Source organism: Hyaena hyaena, unplaced genomic scaffold, assembly GCF_003009895.1.
Source record: "Hyaena hyaena isolate Hyena2069 unplaced genomic scaffold, ASM300989v1 scaffold_764, whole genome shotgun sequence".
In the NCBI taxonomy this organism is placed as follows: Eukaryota; Metazoa; Chordata; class Mammalia; order Carnivora; family Hyaenidae; genus Hyaena; species Hyaena hyaena.
The window spans coordinates 11123-29551 of NW_024081395.1; the positions used below are offsets into that span (position 1 = coordinate 11123).

Sequence of the window (18429 nt, forward strand, 5' to 3'; positions counted from 1 at the left end):
GAGATCATGACCTAAGCGAAAGTCGGACGCTTAACCGACTAAGCCACCCAGGCGCCCCTTGAAAAGGCATTTTTAAAAGCACTTCTGAAATGTTACAGCAAATATTTAAAAGCTGTAATTTAATTATACAGAAAAAAAAAAAAAGAAAAGAAAAGTAAGGTTTAACATCCTCTAAAGTCCCTAATCTCCTAACTCTTGCAGAGTGGGAGGCCAAACCAGAGACCCTAAATGCTCAGACAAGGGGGCCTGATCATGTGGTCATATAGCATCTTATGCATATAACTAACACGAGTCTTACCAGTCTGTATGATTCACTTCTATTCAAACCTATTAACTTTTTAATTACAAAGGGCATAAACCCTAACTTAAAATAAATTAATCAGAAATGAAATGTTAGGGCTAATGAAGTCCAGGGTTAGATCTGCCTTCAATTAGTGCTGGTTCAGGGGCTCAAATTATATCATCAGAAGCTGGTCTTTCCTCATCTCCTAACATCCACCTAAGATATAATATATCAGAATCACTAGGAGTTAGGACTCCAGAATCTTAAAAACAACAAAAACCCTTTCTAGATGAGTACCATAAAGCACTCATCAGTAATTGCCTTATCTGTATATAGCTTGTCTTTGCAATTACAAGTTTCCTGTATGCAAGGACAATTTCTTCTGCACCCTAATCATATCTAAGATTGTGCTCCATGGATATTAAACAGGTATTCTGTAAAGTCCGGTAGATGTAGGGATGCTCTAAGTCTCATTCATGTCAACATCAAAAGACATTTGAAAAAAATTTTGATATCCTTTGGGAAAATCTGGGCTAGTGAAAATACAGTGGGATTCAAAGTTTTTTACCAACTACATCGAATTAGTGAATAAATTTGAATTGATAAAGAGAAAATCCTCACACAGTATTCGAAAGCACTCTATTCTTACCCCATCCTGTTCAAAATTCTTTTGAACTTGGATAAAGATATAAATGATAAATTTCGTATCTGTCACTGACAAAACCAGAAGAAGTCAAATGATAAAAATGTATTTCACAATGTTCTTGAATAGCATGGCCACCCAAACATTACCGCTAGATCAATTATAGTATGCTTCCAGTCCTCACATCATACTTATTTTTATGTATGTATAATACTGTTGGCTCCATTTTCCCCCGAGCATCAACATTTTGGCTGCCAGCTTGTCTAGACTTATATGCTTTGACTCTAAAACTAGCAGGAAGAAAAGCTTTTCTTTTCCACAGCTTAAAAAAAAAAGTTCTGTCCTGATTTCCATTGAACAGAACAACACTTGTTCTTAAATACCATTCACAGGGGCCAAGACTTCATGATGCTCTGATTGGCATCTCTGAGTTCCACGCTCATCACTTGGGAGCTAGTGCTGGTGTCAGCCGCACCTGAGGCATGTGTGGACTCAGAACAGGGGAGCGTGGTTCCCCATGCAAACCTGATTACTGTCTTTATAAGAAAGGCGAATGGCTGCTGAACTGCCAAACAACAAACCAAATAAGTCAGGGTCTCTTCTCTCTAGGAACTTACCTTATACTCAGGAAGACAACTGTTAACAGATATTTTTAATACAAAATGATAAATGTTGCAATAAAGTTTTATAGGGTAGAGGGGCAAGTAAATTCAAGCTAAGGGCCAGGATTATAGCTATATGTTTCCAGAAGAAGATGATGCCTGAGTCTAGAAATATTATAAGTCTTTACAAGATGTGGAAGAGGGCTTGGGAATGATGTTTCCAGGCATCTTTGACTTAGATTTGATCCCGTTGCAGGGAGAATTATGTCTTATCCCTTCCCCCCTTGGAATACCCTCTGGAACATGGTGCCTGGTGCCTAGTAGACACTCTCTAAGTGTTTGATGGGTTTGTTACTATCTCCTCATTATATGTTCAGCAAAAATTCTGTGGGAACTGGTAAATTAGATATTTAACCACATTATTCACACAAGGGAACTGAGAGACGTTACATCATCAAAATCACAGTGTTAGCCAACAGCAGTGCCAAGGTAACCCCCCACAGAAGAAGGGACATATCCAAACCAAATTCTAGACATGAAGAAGAATAACACAAACCCTAGCCTTGTATTATTAGTGCAGTAAATTGAGAAATAAAAACAAGGAAAAATTTCAGTATGCTTAGCAGTTCTTACAAAGCCCAAAACACCAAATTTTTTTCTAATGATTTCAGATGTCAGGTGGTAAAAATTTGTTTTACAGAGTTCTTGAATACATAAGGACTGGGAAAAAATTGAGTGGGAAACATGTTTGTTTGGGTGGGTTGCTAAGCAACACCACACATGGCAGAGACTCCTTTTGGATTTCCTTTGGAAGGAGGAATCTGCAGGAGCGCCGGGCCCTTCTGCTCTGTCTGCTTCATCTGTTCACAGATGAATACAAGCAAAACAGGAAAAAACAGGCAGGTCTGATCATACAGAAGCCAGAGATGTGGAGAATACTAAGTATTAAATCAGACTGGGCTGTTTTTAAAATTGCCTTTTAAATGACTTTGCTGACTGGCCACCATGGCACTAAGACAAAGAGATGGGGTTTGTATCGCACGTTCCAGAAGAACTTAGCCACGCAGATCAAAGAAAACCAAATAACATCGAGCTCTGTTATCCACCCCACACAATATTTCATGCCCTGCAGTCTATTGTAATATACAATATTACAATAATATTGTAATATGGCAATAGGCAATAGGATTGTAGCAACCGGGTGAAGAAAATTATGTGTGTGCACCTCATTTATTTTATGAGGGAAAACTTCTTATAAGAAACAGCATTTTAAGATGGATATTAAAGGAAGGAATTCTGTGGTAAGGGAGAGAAATTTACAGCTTCAAGGTCTGCTAGCGGAAAGGCAAGGAGCTCCAAAGGGGAAAAAACTGTCAAGAAAAAAGCGCAGAAGAGAACATTAGTAAGCCAGAAAGAGTGAATAGGTATTTGAACAGGAAACATTGTATGGCTGGTGGAGGGTTGATGAAGACGAAGACTTAAATTAGCAGTGAAAGTCCTGGAAGGTAGAATTTAGGATGCAGTGCATTAAATACCATCCTAGTTATATTACACAAATAATTCTGTGAATTTTTAAAAAAATCACATTTCTTGTGATGATTTGTAATTAAAGTTAGCAGTAAGCACACATTTAATTCTGAATTATCTATGTGTGAATACATTTTTAAATTTTTTAAATTTTTATTAATTTTTAAGAGACAGAGCACAAGCAGAGGAGGGGCAGAGAGAGGGGGAGACACAGAATCTGAAGGAGGCTCCAGGATCTGAGCTGTCAGCCAGCCCAGAACCCAACACGGAACTTGAACCAGTGAATTGCAAGAACATGACCTGAGTCAAAGTCAGACACTTAACTCACTAAGCTACCCAGGCACTCTGATCAGTCTGAATTCTTTTGGAGACCTTGGTATGGTCTTAAAAAGAGTGTTTCAGATTTTGTTTTAAATAATTGACACTATAACAAAAGAAAAGGGGGGGGGGAAACACCTGGGTGGCTCAATTGGTTAAGCACCAGATTCTTGATCTCAGCCCAGGTCTTGATCTCTAGTCCCATGTTGAGCTCCATGCTGTGTCGGGGGCCATTCTGAGCCCACTAGTCGAGAAAACTCCTGGTGAGATTAAAGCAAGTTTGCACGGTCTCTTGCCAATCAGATGACAACTGATATCCACCCCCACTCAATTATTTCTGCTTGAGCACCGACCCCCCAAGGTACCTTGCTGATCGGTATCAGGAGTGACTTGTCCCCTTATTCTGGTCCTGGTATGATTTCACCTTGTGAAGGAACTTACTGTGGGAACTTCTTCTTTTGATTATGGGAACAGACATCGTGTCTCCAGCAGGTCCTGTTTCCCTCCATACTTTCCCTTGAGCTATGAACAGGATAATGACCCTTATTCATAAGAGATTGACCTTTATGTGTACAATTCTATTTCTACAGTTGCATTAGTCCAAGAGGTTCATACAGCTCGACATGTAAATCAGCTAACCAAAGTGTCTCTCATGCCCTAGCTATTCAAGAAATCATAAAACTAGACACAAAGGTAAATGCACTTGAAGACGCTATTGTATGTATTGGAAATGAGCTAAACTCTTTAAAGGTATTGTTGGCTCTCTGGTGCCATAAAGAATATAACTGGATAATCAAGTCTTGCCCAGTGACAAAGAGCCTAACTTAGAGAGAAGGAACAGATAAGGGCAGAACATAAGTTACCATATATATCTTTGCTAACTGATGATGTATAGCAGTCCCTACCCTAAGGCCTATATTCCACAAACACCTTCCCTTATACTGGCAGCTGTGATGAGGATGGATAAGAGTATCTACAAACCTATGACTTAATCTTAATCTTAGTATTATTAAAATGTGAACACCCTGCTATTTTCTTAGTTACTCAACCTCACTATAATTGGGGCAGTTCTGCAGGAATACTTCTGTAAAACCTATTTCTGTACATTTTCCAAAACATCTTATCACAAAGAACTATCCATTGTAAAAAATCCATTTTCTGATGCCATGTTAACATTTGACCTATAAATGAAGACACCGAAACCGGCAGGGCAGAGATGCCTGCCTGGTAATCAGAAAGAATATTGGGGCTCTCTCACTCTCTCCCTCGCTGACACTGTCCATCCTTTAGGGACCCCTGGACCGGGCCAGAGCTGGACTCCAGCAATGCTGGGTGTGAAGCATTCATACTTTATATGAATGAATGAATGAATAACAGTCTAAATGAAGACACATTATTATTATTATTAATTTTAGAATATAGGCTATACTCTTGAACACGTATCTAAGACCTTCCATGACCTAGCCCTGCGTACCTTCTTTTCCCATGCCAGCCTGAGTAGTTTCTCTGCCTCAACTGCTTCTTGTGTTGAAAGCCTTCATACTGACTCAATACTGTAGGGGCCAAGGGCAGGCCACCCCAAAACGTGCGCTTCAGAGAACTGGTTATTTTAAATAAATGTTACTTAAGAAATAACAGGTACAAGGACACTCAGAACCTTCTCCATTGCCCTGAAAGCAAGAAATCAATTTCCCATATTAAGGGCACCTTTCTGGCGCACCTTGGTGGCTCAGTTGGTTAAGCAACCAACTTTGGCTCAGGACATGATCTCATGGTTCAAGCCCCACATCCAGCTCTGTACTGGTGGCATGGAGCCTACTTGGGATTCTCTCTCCGCCCCCCTCTGCCTTGCACACACACTCTCTCTCACTCTCAAAATAAATAAATAAACTTTTTGAAAAAGGGTACCCATCCTGTACTAAGCAAAAAGGCATCCTTATCACCAGAGATAGAAACTTTAAAACTGAGAAAACTGTAGCAAAAACTTCTTTACTTTTTTTCTAATCTACTATCTCAGCCCTAATTCCACTTAGAATTCCTTGTTAATTAAAGTTCCCAAACATCTGTTTTTCCTTATCCTGTGAATTCTTCACATATGTGTCTAAAAAGTATGAAAATCGGGGTGCCTGGGTGGCTCAGTCGGTTAAGTGTCCAACTTTGGCTTAGATCATGATCTCACCGTTTGTGAGTTGGAGACCCGCATTGGGCTCTGTGTTGACAACTCAGAGCCTGGAGCCTGCTTTGGACTCTCTGTCTCCCTCTCTCTCTCTGCCCCATTCCCACTCTCTCTCTTTCTCTCTCTCTCACAAAAATAAGCATTAAAAAAAGTATGAAAACTGCTTGCCTTGGCCATTTGTTTAGGTCTAAATTTCATTAGTAAGCCTCTCTGAGCACATAATAAAAGTTTGTTCTTTCCCTTTGTTTGTCTGTCTCATGGGTAGCTCAGTCTGTTAAGTGTCTGACTTTGGCTCAGGTCATGATCTCACGGTTCATGAGTTAGAGCCCCATATCAGGCTCTGTGCTGACAGCAGGTCTGGAGCCTGCTTCAGATTCTGTGTCTTCCCCTCTCTCTGCCCTCTCCTTGCTCATGCTCTCTCTCTCTCTCTGTCTCTTAATAATAAATAAACATTTTAAAAAATCTGTCTCATGTAAATTTAATTCTAAATTCAGCTGGAAGACATTGAAGGATAGAGGAATGACTCTCCTTCCCTGCAATACTGAATTATATTCTCCCATCAGTTGTTATTTACACTTATGGTATGTATCTTCCTAATGAGATAACTCCCTAAAGGATATATCCCAATAGTATTTTGTTTTATCTTGTATACTCTACTAAAATAATAATGTTATTTACTATGCATAGTAAAAGCACAGAACTTGAACCCAATAAATAAATAGTAATTGAATTAATTCTATTATTCTATTATTCCTTGACATTGCTTTTCAATTCAGTATTCTCTTCCTTCCATCTCTGGACTATAGACTTTCTAGCAAAAACAAAGGAGAAATGGATAAACTAAGGAGTAATCTGCTGCCTTCTAAACCTTGAACTGTGGAAAATGGAAACATCCTTGGGAACAAATATCACAAAACTGAAAATGACATTTTGAACACAGACTTAATAATAGTTTCATGTGGGCATAAGAGATTCCAAGGCCCCTTGGGTCCTAGAGGAGAAATCGTGGAATATGAAAGTTAGAAGGAGATCTAGGGGTGCCTGGGTGGCTCGGTTGGCTAAGCGTCCCACTTTGGCTCAGGTCATGATCTCACAGCTTGTGACTTTGAGCCCCATGTTGGGCTCTGTGCTGACAGCTCAGAGCCTATAGCCTGCTTCAGATTCTGTGTCTCCCTCTCTCTTTTCTCCTTCCTCGCTCATGCTCTGTCTCTGTCTCTCTCTCTCCCTCAAAAATAAACATTAAAGAAAAAAAAGGAGCTCTACATGAAGAATTAGGAAACCCAGTCTTAATCAAAGGTCTAACTGTGTGACTGCAAATGATGACGCCTGGCTAGGTTCGCTCATTCCCTCAACACATCCATAGGGAATGCAAGCTCCCCAGGGCTGGGCGTTTTGCTTGCTGTGCCGATTGCATTCTTTCCTAATGTTGTGCCTGGCACATAATAGGTGCTCAAGAAGTATTTGTTGTAGAATCCTCTATGCTAGGCAGCGGGTGTCTGTAGAAGCTTATAATCCAGGTGTGGCAAAAATTTCCAAGTGAGTTACTGTAATAGCTGAAAATATTTATCACAATTAAGATATAAGAGCTAATAATAGCTTACACTTGAGCATTTACCACATGCCAGACAGTGTTCCACCTGCCTTACAGGTAATCCTCACAACAACACTATGAGGTAAACACTATCAGTATTCCCATTTTTACAGGCACAAGGAGGTAAGTAACTTACCCACAATTACACAGGTAGGAAGTGTCAGAGCAGGATCTGAACCTGTGGTTCGGATTTAGCATACTGCAGGACAAGACAGGAACCACTGAACTTTCTTCTTGGCCTGGGATTCCATATTGATGCATCACAGGTGATAATGAAGCACTAGGAATATGGGAAAATGTTTCATGAAACCCCAGCACTTTGGAATATATTGGTGCTTCTCAAATTTAGGATGCCCCAGTATCCTCTAAGATTCAGAATTTCAGGCCTGTAATCCTAGAGTAGGGATTCAGAATCCATATTTTTAACATTTGCTGCAAGTAGTGCTAAAGGTCTTCTGATCACATTTTAAAATACTGCACTAGATCTGTTCTCCAGCAGAACCTGTTAGCTCAGACCCTATCCTCTCTTCTCAGGCCGGTCTCCTCTGCCATGTGACTATTAAGAATCCTTTGACTATGGCAGCCTGGTCATGCTGTTCAGGGCACTGTCATCTTTAGACGTTCCTCAGATGGTAGCATCATAACACTTACCCAGGACAGTTATTTATGGTTTGTCTATCTCCTCTCGCGGGAGAAGGTTATGTCATACTCTACTCCACATACCCGGCTCCTACTTCAGTGCCCAGGAAATACCTTGGGAATTAACTGATGGATAGGATGAGCCAGGCCTGTTCTCCAGACCCACCACCAGCCCTGTCTTTAAGAAACTCAAAGTAAAGAACACAAATAACTAAATACATAAACAGCAGAATTGGGGATAGGTAGCCATGATTACCTAAATCAAATCAGCATGTTACGAGCAGAAAGAGAACCAGCAAAGGATGCTACTCAGATGGATATGCAAGATGGGGAAACAATGCTAGAAAAGTAGATAGGGAGTTGTTATGGCCTGAACTATGTGCCCTTCAAAAATTCATATGTTGAATTCCTAATCCCCAACAACTCAGAATGTGACTGTATTTGGAGGTAGGGTCTTTTATTTATTTATTTGTAAGGTAATTAAGTTAAAGTGAGGTTATTAGGATAGGCGCTAATCCAACGTGACAAGTGTCCTTATGAGAAGAGATTAGGACACAGACACATATAGACGACCAAGTGAAGACACTAGAAGAAGACCATCATCTACAAGCTAAGGGAAAAGACCTCGGGAGAAAACAATCCTGCCAACATCTTGATCTCAGACTTTCAACTTAGAATTGTAAAAAAATAAAGTTCTGTTGTTTAAGCCCCGCAGTCTGTGCTACGTCATTACAGCAGCCTTAGCAAACGAATAAATACAAGGGCAGATGAAGGAAATTTACTAACCTAACCTACAGAAATAAAATTTTATCCTTTAAGCTGTCGGAAGCCCCCAGAGGTATCTAAGCATCAGTGTGTCATGAACAGTTTTGGTTCTGAATACAATTTGGGCCCATGGAGACCTTGAAGTGGAGAATGGAGGTGGAATTGACAGGTTTGTTCCAGTGAGAAATATACAAGACAACAGGGTTGAGAAACCGATCCTATCAGCGAGATTTGTGGGGCAGAAGTAACAAGATTCAGGGAGATGAGGTGTAGGAGGAGACGAGCAGACAGATGAGGGTATAATGGAGAAACATCACTTGGGAAGTGAGGACAGTGATGCCCAAATCTCAACTGAGGATACAGGAGGTGATGCAGGCTTAAAAGAGGAGGGGGAATGGACAACATTTAATTTGAGAGAGGTTAAGCCTGAGAGCATTGCAGAACATCCAGTTGGCTGTGCTCGTAGAGTAAGAATAAAGTTCTGGTCCAGGGGGCCTAACGTGAGATTGTGACTCTGACTCGAAGGCCAGAGCTGACTCTGGGCAGCAACGAGGAGAGGGGATGCATGTGCTCACACAGGGAGTACCAGCGATCAGAGAGTTCCAGCGCTAATGCCTGGGATCCCCACAGTGTGGAGAGAGGAGCCGATCAAAGCTTGAAGACCCCATCCAAAAGGCAACAGAATCAGGGACAGGTGGCCGCCAAAGATCAAGTAAGTCAGCGCTAGTAGTTTGTTGGTAGTTTCCAACTTTAGATTTCTTTGCCCCTACTGCAGACCAGTGCAGGCTGGATTTCGCTAGTCCACACCGTCTCACAAAATGGTTTTCTCTCCCTTCTCTCTCTCTCTCCAATTTGGTAAATCGAGGCAGAGGGGCTGGTGGTTAACAGGGACCCAAGCATTATGTCAGGGTCACGCACGCAGTGACAGCTCCGGAAGCCCTGTCCTCCCTTCCCCCCGCCTCCGCAACCCCCCTCCCTGCCCGAGCCCCTCCACCGAATGGAATGTGGGCGCCCGCCCTGGGCGCCGGCTCCACTTGGAACGTGGGCCCGGGCGCAGCTCGCCAACCTCGCGGTCCGCGGGGGCGGCTTCCTCGCACCTCCCCCTGCCGAGCGCCGCGGCCCCTGGGCCAGGCGAGGCGAGGAGAAGGCGGGCCGAGGGGGCGGGCGAGGGACGCGGGGCTGCGGGGAGGTCGGGGGCGGGGAGCCGGAGGCGGCGGGCCCCGGGAAGAAAGGAACATGGCTCCTGCGGCGGGCTGCGCCGAGCGCGGCCCGGAGCGAAGGCGCGCCGGGCGCCAGTGACCGCGATGGTGAACTCGAGCCGCGTGCAGCCGCAGCAGGCCGGGGACGCGAAGCGGCCGTCCGCACCGCGAGCGGCCGGCCCCGGCCGGCTGATGACCGGCGGCGCGGCCGTGGGCGCCGGCCTCGCGGCTCCGGGCGGCCTCCGCGAGCAGAGGGGCCTGGAGATCGAGATGGAGCGTATCCGGCAGGCGGCCGTGCGGGACCCCCCGGCCGGAGCCTCGGCCTCCCCCTCCCCGCCGCTCTCGTCGTGCTCGCGGCAGGCGTGGAGCCGTGACAACCCAGGCTTCGAGGCCGAGGAGGAGGAGGAGGAAGAGGAGGTGGAAGGCGAGGAAGGAGGAATGGTGGTGGAGATGGACGTGGAGTGGCGCCCGGGCAGCCGGAGGTCCGCAGCCTCGTCGGCCGTGAGCTCCGTGGGCGCCCGGGGGCTGGGGGGTTACCACGGCACCGGCCACCCGAGCGGGAGGCGGCGCAGGAGAGAGGACCAAGGCCCGCCAAGCCCCAGCCCGGCAGGCGGCGGGGACCCGCTGCATCGCCACCTCCCCCTGGACGGGCAGCCGCCCCGAGTGGCCTGGGCCGAGAGGCTGGTTCGCGGGCTGCGAGGTAAGAGCGCGACCCGCTGCGGCTGATGCACAAACGAGCTGCGGGCAGCTTTCCGGGGCTCCACCTCGCATCCCTCCTGTGTCCCGCCTCCCGTGGAAGCGCGTAACCCACCTCTGCTACTGGTGCCCTACTTCCGGTACCCATGGCGGAATGCCACTGCGCCCTTGTTGGTGCAAGTTTATGGGATACCTCCTCCTTCGAAAAGAAAATGTGTCAGCATATTTCTACCGCTGGACATACGTGAAAGCCGCATTAGAATGAAAGAGTACCTCTGAAGATTTTTCTTCTTGTAGAGGGAAAAAAAACAACATTCTAATACAACTGGTTGCAGCTGCATATCGGGGGCTTCCACTGATCTGGATGCCCTACTGCCCCTCATTCCATTCTGGAAAGAGTTAACAGTAGTGGTGTCCAAGTTGTGGGAGGAGTGTCGCTGAGTTGTCACTGATGTTTTGGTGATGTGTTGTTTTGGTTGTTTTGGGGAGAGCAAGCTGTTGAGAACACCACAAATAGAGTAAAATAATGTCTGAGAAAAACAGTTATGTAGCAATTTCTAATCTATGCATTTTTCTAAAACAGTTGCAAAGAACAAGTTGCACTGTTTAAAAAACTTGGTAGTATATTTCTAAATAATTAATGTTTGAAGTTCCAGCAAAACAATGAAGTCACCAGATACCAGTAGCGTGTAAATGTGTCAGAGTTCGGTGCGCCCAACTTTCCAAAAGGCAGGAAAGGAATTTTCAGATTTGCCAGTGCCTATTGAGAGGACACAGATTTTCCAGGAGCAGATAGAATCCTGTTTTTGCAAAGTTTTGTCAGAGGCATCCTGGGAAAAGAGTTGCATTTGCTCACACCCTTCAAATTATTTTAATCATCACTTTTAAGAGTTTGCATTCTCAGTTCTTTTGAAAGTTTCCTTTCCCTTCTCTTCCCTGTCAATTTTGGAAATCTTGCACGAAATAATCCAGGTGTTTTTATAACAATGTAACTGAGTCCAAGTCAGTCCACCACATATTGACCCTATGACCTTGAGCAAACTGCTTATCCTTTCTGATCCCCAATTTTTGCTTTTCTTAAGAAAAGATAATTATAATACTGAGCTCTTGAGTGGGGAGAATTAAATGAGATGAAACTTGTAAAATGCATAGCATGCCTCTGCCATGTTGTGAGTGCTTCATAAATATAAGTTAAATCATAAATTTTTAATTGTGTACACTTGGGTACTTTTATGTAGGTGCTTAGGTTAGGTAATCTGATTCAGGGAATAAAAGATCCTTTTTGAACAACCTATGTGAGTTAGTAAAAAACCCTAACACTTTTTAAGGTTCAAAACTGTATCCAAACAAATTATATATTATTTTACATTGTTTTAAATGTGGGTTTTCACTGACATGAGAGAAGTTTTTTATAAGCTAATGAATAATAAGTCATGATCCTTTTATATCAGGTTAAGTATCTGATAACATATTTAACCTTCTTTGAATAAACTTGATAATGGAATATAATAAAGTGAAATATATATCTTTATATGAGTTTATATACAAGTTTATTTCTTCAAAAACCTTAAATTTTTCTTAATTTAAAGAAGTTAAAAGAAACTGACGATTTTCAAGCTCATAGTGAACTTCTAGTCAATGGTCTAATTAGGAGGAGAAGAGACTCAGAAAAATGTTAATTTTAGAAAATTTTAGAATAAATTTTATTTTAACTATTAAATATATTAAAAATTAAACATACTTGTCACTTATTAAATAAGTGATAGTTGTGGAATAATTAGCACTCTATTATGTGCCTCCCTTCCCCATCCCTCACCAAAAACAAAAAATGCCAAAACAATAAGAACAAAAACCAAAAACTAAACTAAACTAGTTCCATTTCCCTATGGACAGAAATCAAGTAAAGGAAAATAAATAACCATGAATGAGTTGTGGGGTTTTTTTCCTCCTCATGGATACCAATGACAAAAATTGTCCATGTAATAGGTAAGTAGTACCCTAGGATCAAAACAGAAAGTAACTTGCAATCTGTAAAGGTAGGAGAGATTACTGAAGCTTGGAGTGTCCTGGAGTTTCCCTAAGGGTCTCCTGCCTTTGTGGTTTTATACAACTCACTCAGATTTTCTGGGCCTCAGTTGCTGATTTATAAAATGGAGGAGTTGAACCTAATCTCCAAAGTCTTTTCCAGCTCCAACATACTCTGTGTTGTTCTTTAATGACCTGAATCCAAGACTGACAACAAATGGTCATTTTTGCTCTTTGTGCAGTAGGTAGATCTATTTTCTTAGCAAAAGTAGGATAGTGAAGATGAAATGTTTGAGGCCTGGCTGTGGGAAATATTGTGTGCAGCCTAGGAACTGAGAATTTATTCCTAAATATTAGGAAGTGGTTGCAAGTTTTTAAGGACATGCAGAAAGGGAATATCATTATCAGGCGGTGTGCTGTGCAGGAGATCTTGCACAGGGACACAGAGAGACAGGGGGACCGTGTAGGAGTCAGCCAGTGAAGTGGTAAAGGCCTGGGCCAAAGGCGGCGAAGGATGGCTGAAAGATTTAAAGACTGCCTCCAAACTTAAAGACATCCTCACTGGTCTTGTGCAAATTCTTTAGAGCAAAAATAAAATTTGACACTTTACATGAGTTATCAGATTTTCTGAATTTTCAGAGTTGAACGTGTTCTATGGATATATCAACCTGATAAAGTCATTTCTTATTTGTTATTTTAAACAGCTATGCTTGAGGTTTGGGGTTTTTGTTTACCTGGAGAAATCCTAAAGTACTGGCTGTATTGGTCAGTGTAGGCTAAGCTACTATAACAAATAGATCCCTCCTCTCCCGTTTACTATACTGTATCATCACTGTCCATTTCCAGAAATTTTTCATCATTTCAAACTCTACCCATGACCACATTCCCCTTCTCCTGGTAACCTCTATTCTACTTTCTGTCTCTCTGAATTTTTCTAATGTAGGTACATCATATTAGTGGAATCATATAATATTTGTCCTTTAGTGCCTGACTTCTTTCACTTATCATAATGTTTTCAAGATTTATCCACGTTGTAGCATGTATCCAAATTCCATTCCCTTTGATAAATGAATAATATTCCATTGTATGTATATAACACATTTTGTTTATCCATTCATTAGTTGATGAAGACATGGGTTGTTTCCACCTTTTGGCTAGTGTGACTTCCCCTTTGTTTTTAATTTTAAGCTAACTCTATCACTTCTTCCTTTTTAATTTGCAGTATAATTTTGAACAAATGAGATTTTGTATTTCCATAGACATGGGGATTTTTTTTTTTTTTTTTGAGGGAGGGTTGCTACTATGGGGTTTGTGGAAGTTATGCTAGTAACAGAATTTGGGCAATCAACAAACATTTGTTGAGAGTCTCTTTGCATTGGGTTCTGGGAATACAGAGATGAATAATACAAGGTCCCAACTCTCAAAGAGCTCAGTTTAGTAAGGGAAACAGATGTAAGTAAATAATTGCAATGCCAGGTGTCAGGTATAGAAGGGACCTGCTATGAAGAGAGGACCAGCTTTGCCTGGGGAGGTCAGAGGAAGTGAAACTTGAGTTCACATTTTGAAGGATGAGGGGAAATTTTAAGGAGGGAAAAATAGCAGAAGTAAGACCAAGCAAGCCTATAGCTTATTGGTATTTTTCCCTGTAAAAAGTTAGAACTCGAGAGGGCTTTACATGTCAATCTGAAGATGATTCTGGCAAGAATGTAGAGAATGGGGTGAGGCGCATAGTGCTGGTTGGTGGGAGAATAGGTCAAGAGAGGCCTAACCAAGAGACAGAGGGGTGAAAAGGCTGCAGCCAAGGCAGGTGAACTGGGATAAAGGGAAGCTGGGCTGGAGAAAGACAGAAGCCATCAGAATTGTGGACCAATTCCATATGAGGGTTAAGAAAAGGGCCTGTTTTAGGATGGAACCTGTTTCTGGCTTGGTACCATTAACTCACACAGGGCAAGTAGGTTTCTAGACAAAAAAATAATCTCAGTGTGTGGGGCATGTGAGTATGAACTCTTTGTGGGGTAAACAGGTGGAACTGGCTGTTAGCTCTGCTATCTCCTTGTCTGTACCTCAGGAGAGGACTAAGAATTCAAGATTCAGGAGTCAGTATTATATAAGGTAGCGACTGAACCTTCTATATTAAATGGCTCCATAGTAGTAAAATGTCACTTCCCTTTTTAAAAAAAATTTTTTTGTTCTTTTTTTATTGTTTATTTACTTGTTTATTTATTGAGAGAGAGAGAGGGAGAGGGTGAACACGAGTGGGGGAGGGGCAGAGAGAGAGAGAGAGAGAGAGAATCCTAAAATCCTAAGCAGGCTCCACACTGTCAGCATAGAATACAATATATGGCTTGAACTTACCAACCATGAGATCATGACCTAAGCCAAAATCAAGAGTCAGATGCTTAATTGATTGGGCCACCGAGGCACCCCATCACTTCCCGTTTTAAAGGTGACCCTGAAATTCAAATAACTATTAGAAAGGATTGTGTTTGTCTTCCTAAACAAAGCTCACATGTCTGAGCACAAAAGAAGAGGATTCTTTTATGACATAAATGCAGTGAGAATTTGGTCAGGCTATTCACAGTAAAATCAAAGTTCATATGGACTTGGGTATTAACACCATTCTGAAATTTAGACCAACTAGATGTCAGAAGTAGGACTTTTTTTTCAGAGTTGTGCCTGTTTCTGGAGCTATAGACAGGCCTCTTCTAAGCGATTTATGTGCTTTACACATAATATTCTAATTCTCAGAGCAACCCCGCAAAGAGGTACTCTTATCCCATTTTCAGGTGAGGAAATGGAGGCTCGTGACTTTAGATAAGGTCTCACAGTTCTTAAGTGGCTGAACCCTCATATGAACACAGCTGAATCCAAAATTCCACATTGTATCTTGTCATGATCCATGAGTCATGAGCATTCAGTGTATTTCAGATGGGACAAGGTTAGTGTGAGGCAGATTACCCACACTGAGTCCTATAACCATGGAGCTGAAATATTCAAGATGAAATAATATGAGAGCTGGAAGTAGTTTCAAAACTGGGAGGAATGGGTGAGGATTTAGATGAATCAAGGTTGGCATTGAGTTGATAATTGTTGAAGCTGAATGAGAGATACATACAAATATGAGGAGTTCATTGTATCATTCTCTTTTTGTGATTTTTTATATATATTGCAAAATAAAAAGGTTTTGTGTGTATTTGAATAAGACAGTTGCACGAATGATGTATTTTCACAGTTACTTATATTTGAGACATCTTTGGTGTTTTTGGATTCTCCATCTCAGAGTTCCCCTATATTCATATTAGTGTCACTGCCCAGGGCAATATACACCGTTTAGATGAAGTACTCCAACTTCGGGTTCTGAAACTGAACAAGTACCTTCTTAAACATGAGACAAGTGGATATTGTCTGGTGTCCCCCTCACAGCATGTTCTCCCTAACAGCTGGGGGCACTTTATGTACTGAGCATGAGTGCCTGAAACGCCGGGCAGGCACTCCCTCCATAGCTGGGACAGTTGTGGGAAAAGACAACAGCTGATTTTGAAGAATGCTGCCATCTGGGTCAGGAGCTCTGTCTTTATTCTTATTTTATCAGCTCTGCTAAACATGGAAGTAGTTGGTTACAAGACAGCATTTTTTTAAATTTGTAGATGTAGCCATTTTTCACCCATCAGAATATAAAGAGGTCCCTGTGTCCTCAGACAGACCCTATATATACACCCAGTGGGGGAATTGGATAAAATTTTTAAAGCAATAAACATTTGAGGAAGTAGACAAACTTAGAAAAAGTCAATGAAATGCATAAAGTATATAAAAATACAAGTAAGGGGACTTTGTTTCTTTTTATTGGAAATATTTCATTTGAGGGCTAGAATTAAATTGCCATAGACCCTTGCAAGTTTAGCTTGAATAAAATTTGATGGAAGTTTGGTTTTTCTATTTATAGGTCAGGCAATACCACTTGTAAATATTAAGAACCGTGTCTGTTCCTTGAAACATAATTGTTTATAAACCATGGGAAAGAGTGAAATCACTGACCAAGTGAGGCAAGACAACAGTCTTTCCTGATGATAAAGAGACAAGTAATCCCTACTTACGTGTACATTTTAGTCCTGGCTTCCAAAAGAAATAGAACCAAAGAAAGAGTGTGATTGCATCCAGTGCTACTGAGCCTAATATTTGGCTGCCTTTGTGTTATCCTGAGTTGTAATTTTCCATGTCATCTAAATTCATAATAATTTTTAAATATGATAGAGTTTGAATGAACAAACATTCTGCTTGCTGCATTTCTTCTGAGTGAGTAATTTCCTGACAACTACCAGATCTTGGCAGAAGCAAACCTGGTCATAAGTCATGCTCCACTTTCCGTGTGTTGAAACCTATGATGCGTAACACAGTGTCCTTGAATTCAGATGCTGATTTTCCTAAAGGAGATTTGAGAGAAAAAAGAAAAGGAAACGAAATACCCAAATTTAGGAGTAAAATTAATGTATTATTCTAAGACTTAAAAAGTATATAAACACTAGTGATGAAGTCATTTTTATGAAGTAAAAGCCTGGACACCATTTTTCCCTGTTCTCTGTGTGGCGTCAAGGTGGCTCCAGTGGCTGTGTGAGTTTCGGTGACTGAAGGGGTTCAAGTCTGTGGAATAAAAGTGTGAGGCAGAATGCAAGGGCCAGCTTGGCTGCCTGCCATTCATAGCCGACCTAATCTAACTGAGAGGATTGAGCAGTTTGTCTTTTTTGGAAAATATTAGGGCTCTTCCAAGTAACCAGCAATGTGACTTTACCGCACTGTTCATTAATGGGGGTTTTGGATGGCCACCATGTCTGTCTGCTGGCCGAGTCCAAAACTGTGGTAACTGCCTCCAGCAAGCTCATGGAGTGTTATGTCATCCTACTCAGCCAGCCCAACACTTTTTCCATCTGCTAAAATGTGGAACATGGTTGCTGATTTTACTTTCTCCAAAGAGAGAGAGAAGTTGGATGATTTTTGCTTTTAATTTAAAGATTATATGTTAATTTTAGCATTTAAAAAATCTGTTAAGCTAAGCATGTTTAGTGTAGTCAGTCAGCATTGAGTTTCTTAAAGGACAAAGATGGGTACAGAGTAGAGAGATTTTATGCCAGTGTGCTAGAAGTTTAACAGATATTTCCCTAGTGAAATGATGCTCCAACCAGTCCTTCTTTCTATCAGGGTGACCTGAAAGGTATCATGTGCTGTGTAGTTACATCATGTACTAACGGTTCAGTAAGAGGGTAATTGCCAGGTTGTGTCATCCTCCGCATAGGAAGAGGTGATGTGTATGCACAATTATTTAATCTGCTCTTCTAGGCTGCCCTCATTTCCTGTTCTCTTCCTAAATTTTTACTAAGACATTTTGTAATGGGATTGGGAGTTTAGACAATGATCAGATTGTTGCCTTTTGATTTGCATATCAGGGGGGACAGTAGAGGTTGATATATTCCAAGGTAAAAGGCTCTCCTGCTAAAACAATTTCTCAGTTACATTCAGAGCATGCAAAAAAAAAAAAAAAAAAAGTACAGGAGAGTATCCCTTAAAGGTTGTGCTATTTATTTGATGTGTTTTGTCTGCCATTCATGAGATTGTTAAAAAATAAAATGTCATATTTTTCATTATTTTAAAGGTCTTTGGGGAACAAGACTCATGGAAGAAAGCAACACTAACCGAGAGAAGTATCTTAAAAGCGTTTTACGGGAACTGGCCACGTACCTCCTTTTTCTCATAGTCTTATGCATTCGTAAGTAGAACATTTCCTCCTACCAAAGGAAAAGTTTTGAAAATGTTTGACCTGTCCAAACCATAATTGAAAGGAATTGTGTATGCCATAAGAGGGGTTAATTCAGAAGTTCTCTGTTTTCAATTTCTATTTAGAATTTAGTAAAAACCTCCTCTCTCCTCTGGCAAACATTAGTTAAAATTCAGCATTATCTGATTGGCTAGTTCA

General features: G+C 41.7%; 1 protein-coding gene across 1 annotated transcript in view; it reads left to right on the forward strand.

Annotated features, from left to right (window-relative positions):
• Nucleotides 1-9778: 9778 nt before the first annotated feature.
• The window catches only part of PKD2 (polycystin 2, transient receptor potential cation channel), a 60240-nt gene continuing 51589 nt past the window's right edge, over nucleotides 9779-18429 (forward strand). Inside the window, exons 1-2 of the mRNA XM_039218437.1 lie at nucleotides 9779-10443; nucleotides 18109-18222. Coding sequence (XP_039074368.1) covers nucleotides 9849-10443; nucleotides 18109-18222 — 709 coding nt within the window. The 5' untranslated portion in view covers nucleotides 9779-9848. The remainder of the gene's footprint in view (nucleotides 10444-18108; nucleotides 18223-18429) is intronic.